Consider the following 5915-nt stretch of genomic DNA (forward strand, 5'->3'; position numbering starts at 1 on the left):
ATAAAATTAAAGTTTCTTTTGGAGGGAAGTGATTGGCAAGAAAGCAATGACAGCATTTTACCTTCCCAATAACTTGGTCCCAACATAAGATACAATTCTTTCCAGATTGCATGGAACTAGCTATAGATGTGATAGTAGTAGCATTTCTTAGATTATGGCTGGAGTCTCTAACACAGGCCCTTTTATGGAAAGGGAGGTATAGACTTGAATCCCAAAATACCATTTTAATAAGGAAAAGGCAATAATACTTAAGTAGCCACTGCCCAGTCTGTAACGTAATCCTCATCTTTTAAAGATCATTTTCTGTGCTTATCAGGAATAGGCCCCTGCCTCTTAGAGCTTCATCTCTCCAACATTAGTACGTGAGAAGTGAGGACTTAATTGCAATGAGACATTTACTACTAAATCCCACTCGTAAGAAGCAAGGGCTGTGCATGGTTGTTTAAATCTTTTCGTTTGAATCTTGGTCATTAAAGAAAAGTTAACTGACACATGTAAACCTAAAAACTAAAACTAAATATGCTTACTTCTAATAAGTACAAAGTAATCTAACTTTCTTACTAAAAAGGATGTGTTGAAACCAAATTTGATTCTAAACAATTGCCAGTATGATTACAATTCCACCTTTCCCAAAGTAAGGATAATCCCAGTGACAATCATTAGAGAATTTCTTTCAGTTTTATTGAGATATAACTGACATACAGCAATGTGTAAGCTTAAACAGCACACCATAATAACTTACATATACTGCAAAATGACAACCACAATGGGTTGTCAACCTACCCTCCTAGACAGATACCCAGGAAAAGGTATTTTTCCTTGTGATGAGAGCTTCCAGGATCCATTCTCAGTAACTTTCAAGAACTTTCAGGATCCACTCTCTTCGCAGCTTTCAAGGTTACCATACAGCAGGTATCAATCACAGTCGTCGTTGTCCTTTATATCCCTAGTATGTATATTTCTCATAACTAGAAGTTTGTAGCTTTTGATCTCCTTCATCCAACCCCCCCCACCCCAGCCCCAGGAAATTTCTTTTTTTTTTTTTTTTAAAGATTTTATTTATTTATTTGACAGAGAGAGATCACAAGTAGGGAGAGAGGCAGGAAGAGAGAGAGGAGGAAGCGGGCTCCCTGCAGAGCAGAGAGCCCGATGTGGGGCTCGATCCAAAGACCCTGGGATCATGACCTGAGCCGAAGGCAGCGGCTTAACCCACTGAGCCACCCAGGCGCCCCAGGAAATTTCTTATATAGGGTCCAACATAATGAGTGAAGTTAAAAAATCTAAATTTCTGTGGGTGGGTATGTACATGTACCCTCATCTTCATCAGAGCACCCCATAGTACAGCTCCCTGGAGGAAGAGTACACTTTACAAATCCCTTATAGTTTTTATATTCCCAGCATCAGACTTGACCTACTGTTCCAACAAAATTAACTTATAACCTACATATTTTTCAACATTTATTATCTAGTTTGTTAATGGTTTTTGTTTTCTTGTACAACTGAAAAATTATGGCACTTTAAAACCCTACAACAATTTCTTCATTATTGGTAGTTAAATATGTTTAAATTTATAATTTCTAAAAATTCCTAGATAACAACATTTTATTCAAAATTGCAATATCAGAGGCGCCTGGGTGGCTCAGTGGTTAAGCCTCTGCCTTCGGCTCAGGTCATGATCCCAGGGTCTTGGGATCGAGCCCCACATCGGGCTCTCTGCTCTGCAGGGAGCCCGCTTCCTCCTCTCTCTCTTCCTGCCTCTCTCCCTACTTGTGATCTCTGTCTGTCAAATAAATAAATAAAATCTTAAAAAAAAACAAAAACAAAATTGCAATATCATTAATTGGCACAATTTTGCCACCTGCTGGCCTTAAGATTATGTTCATTTTCAGCTACTTTGATTTCATTTCAATTATTTTATTATAAACATCAACCCAACAGTATATATACACACAAACATGTTTAAAATTTATACAAATAGGGGCGCCTGGGTGGCTCAGTGGGTTAAGCCTCTGCCTTTGGCTCAGGTCACCATCTCAGGGTGCTGGCATCAAGCCCAGCATCAGCCTTTCTGCTCAGCGGGGAGCCTGCTTCCCTCTCTCTCTCTCTGCCTGCCTCTCTGCCTACTTGTGAAATCTCTCTCTGTCAAATAAATAAATAAAACCTTTTAAAAAATAAAATGAAATAAAATTTATACAAATACACAGTATTCTTCTGTAAACTTTCTGTTCTTATCCCTGGTGAGTTGGTTGTATTTGTCCTCTCTGACAAAGGACACCAGCCTTCATGTAATCCTTACATGCAGACACACACCCCACACAAACTCTGTATCTAAGTCTGATTTTGATCATTGTAAAGTACACATGAAAGTATTCTTACACACTTAAGGATAATTATTCAGTTTATTCTTATAAGTTAAGCTGATTTTTCTCTTATTCAACAAAGGTAATGTCTATTCTAGGTTGGATTCATAATGAGATGCTGTTCCATTGTTTTAAAAGTTATATCTGTTGTTATGTGATGATGACCTTACAGCCTTTTTATTCCTTAATTAATTTTTAACTTAATATTGTACAAATATTCCACCAACTTCAACTTGGAAGGTGTTGGATCGGTGGGCTCCGGGAGTGCAGGAGGAACAATAGAAATGACCCGCGCGGCTCCGCTCTGGAGGCTCCCGGAGTGCAGGAAGAGCAATGGAAATGACCACCACGGGGTCTCGCCTCCAGACCTCCATGGGGTCTCGCCTCTGTCTTCCAGCCTAGCCCCCCTCCTTAACCCTTGACGCTCCCGCCAAAAGGATGTATGCCCAGGTCACGTCTCCATAGGTAACACGATACCTATGCAGGAGACAGATAAAAGATGCCTGCCAACTCCCTCCCAGCGCGACTCCCCCACTCTGCTTTCCAGAGTCTCGGAACCTCGCCTGAGGGTGCCCACCTCCTCCCGGTGCAACTTTCTTGGCTCCCCTTCTCCTGAGCCCTGAAACTTCACCGGAGAGTGCCTTTAATAAACCTTGCCTTGCACCCACTTCGCCTGGTGTCGTGTTTATCTCGCCTATAAAACCTTACAGAAGGGATTTTCACTTCTAAATAATCATTTTTCTCACATATGAACATAGTAAATATTTGCCAGCACATATAAAATTAATACATGTCACATGATATATTTTATATTCATATTGTCTCAAAAATATCCTTTTTACTAGCTAGTGTTTCAAGGATGATGCTTGCTTTTTAAGTTTATAGGTCATTCCGGGGAAAATCTGTGATGTTTAATAGTATCTAAAAGGATCCAGTGAGGAAAACAAAGGTTAAAATGGATCTTCAATGTCTCTTCATTAATTTAATTCTCTTGGGATATAGAAAATTCTGGAAAGTCTATGAAATGAAAGGTTTCACTGTTTTCAGGTGGTGATTAATATGCCACAGTAGTCCTAAAGCAGTTTTTCTCAACTTGCTGTTTCCCAAAATCAGAATAAATGAGTGGCTTGAAGGAAAAAGAGTTGACAATAATATGGCCACCAAATTGACCTGAGAATTCTGCAGCAAAACAAAAATCCAACTTGTTAATAGGATGGAAGAAAAATGAACCGTGGAGAGGAAAAGGAAAGACATCACCATTTTCATGGCCCTTTTATGGGCCTCTGTATTGAAGTCCCTAGAGCCGTTCTGTTGCACATTCCTGGTATGTCGCCTCAGGGAAAGAAACAAAAGGAGCAAGGAGGCCAGGGACAGAAGAAAGGGGATTAAGTAGATGAAACTGAAAACAATCAAGCTGTTAAGATGCAGAGTTTTACTTACATTTAGGGACAAAGTTGAGTTTCTTTCGTCTCTTTGATAGACATTAACCGAGAAATTACTAAATGTATCTATTAATTCAAAGTTGCAAAGCAATAAGAGTAAAGACCCCAGTGGAAGCATGAGTAGGACTCTGCTAATTCTCCTCCTCAGCCAGGTGAAACAGGAGTGGGAGAAATTGGCTATTTTAAAGAAGTAGAAGACACTTAGACAGGTGGCAAACCAAGTAGCTAGGTGATTGCTTAGTGCCCAAAAACTATTAACGAATTTTGTTATGTTACCAATGGTATACAGATGCGGCCACACCACCATTAAATATGAATCTAACAGTATTATGCAAAGAAGAACGATTCTGGAGATAGCCAGGCTGGTGAGAATGCAGTCAGCTGACAAGAGCTTTTGACCCTTCACCCAGTCAATGCAGTTAACTAGTACAATGAAACTGTTCCCCAACATCCCAGTTAGGAATCCGCCTGTGGCTGCTATCAGAAAAGCATTTTCAATTCCAGATGGCATTTCTGCAGAAAGAATCCAGAAAGTTGGTCCTATGTCTCGGACTTTCTGGTTGTCAAAATGTTGTAGAATAAAATCCAGTCTGATACTTTTCACTTTCATATGAAAAAGGCTCAGATACTGTCTCACTTAACTTCCCAAAAGATCCTTCTCTTATTCCAGCTGTGGCTCTGAAGTATACACAAGGAGATCCAGTCTCACAGATTTAAATGAAAAACTTTAACTTCCAATGAGCAACTGATTTCCAAATTAAACAGTAAATGTCCCCACTCATCATTGGCACTGACTGCAGTTTTCCACTTGTGAGGACATCAGGAAGAATAAAGTCCAATATGCAAATATGCAAATATGAGACAGATTTCTTTACACTGATTTGCACTTTCCTTTTAACTGAAAACGCCATTTGGATCCAGGTTTCTTAATTTTAATAGCACTGTCTAAAAATAAACCTCCAATACAGGCATTATTCATTAATTCCATTCAATAAAATCCATAATAGTTCAAATACTATTGTGGATGAAATAAGAAAAGCAACATTAAGGAGTTCACAGAGTATTAGAAAAAGCAACATTAAGTAAACTATGACTATAGAATGTGACAAAAGTTTGACCACAATGCAACTGCAACTAAGAGGAGAGTCCCACAAAAGTCAACATTCTTCTACTTTGTTCTTCTACAACTTCTACAGTCAATAGTTCATTCTGGTTTTATAATGAGAGTGACAACTGGCTTGGATCTTGAAGCTTCTCAGGATTTCTTGAAGAAATAGATAAAAGGAAATTGTTTTCCAGAATGATATAAAAGAGTATGCCAATCGGACCTATTGGAGCTATTACTTTGGATTTTTGAGCTTTGTTCTCAATAAGTTACTGCCTACTTAATTCTGAATAAGCTCTTGTCAGCTGAGAGGGAAAATATAGTAGGAAATAAACCTGAAGGGGTAGGGGAGTAGGAGGGAGGTTCTCCTTTTCATTAATTCTGCTTTTGGTTAAAGACTTCATTCCATCAAAAATTGTTACAGTAAAATAAAGTTTGTTTTTTTGTTTTGACAAACATGTAACTTTAATACAATGATCTTTCAATCTTGATGGCAAGGCTATCCCTCTTATCTAGAGAACTCCAGGTATATACATGTGTGCATATATATATATATACATATATATATATACATACACATTATTATTAATTATTTATTAATATAGTAATAATATATATTGATACCTATGAGCCAACCCCAGGGATTCTGACTTAATTGGTCTGGCATATATTGTGGACACTCATTAAGAATTCCTTGATATATGCCTTAAAGGACCTTCTAAACCCAGACAAAACTCTTTGTACCCACAAGCCGTAAATCTATGAAGATTCTCCGGGAATTAGACAGGAATTTTGCCCACTTGCCCTCTGACGATGCATTCCCCACTCAGCCAACTTTGACCCTGGCAATAAATTACCTGTTTTGTATTGGTCTCAGACTGTCAGTGGTGATGCTCTAGATTACCCGTGCCCGAGGCTCTCACCTGGGCCCTCACTACCCATGTGGGCCCCCACAGACTTGTCCCCACCAGAGTCCCACATAGCCGAGGTGTCGCTGTGGTAGAGCAG

At 39.0% G+C, this 5915-nt stretch overlaps 1 protein-coding gene across 1 annotated transcript; it reads right to left on the bottom strand.

Moving 5' to 3' along the window:
- Positions 1 to 3377: 3377 nt before the first annotated feature.
- On the bottom strand, positions 3378 to 4313 carry LOC122892492 (taste receptor type 2 member 42-like). Its single transcript, XM_044229092.1, has one exon. It carries the CDS (start codon positions 4311 to 4313, stop codon positions 3378 to 3380), a length of 936 nt encoding a protein of 311 aa, XP_044085027.1.
- Positions 4314 to 5915: the final 1602 nt, after the last annotated feature.

Source organism: Neovison vison, chromosome 12, assembly GCF_020171115.1.
Source record: "Neovison vison isolate M4711 chromosome 12, ASM_NN_V1, whole genome shotgun sequence".
NCBI lineage: Eukaryota > Metazoa > Chordata > Mammalia > Carnivora > Mustelidae > Neogale > Neogale vison.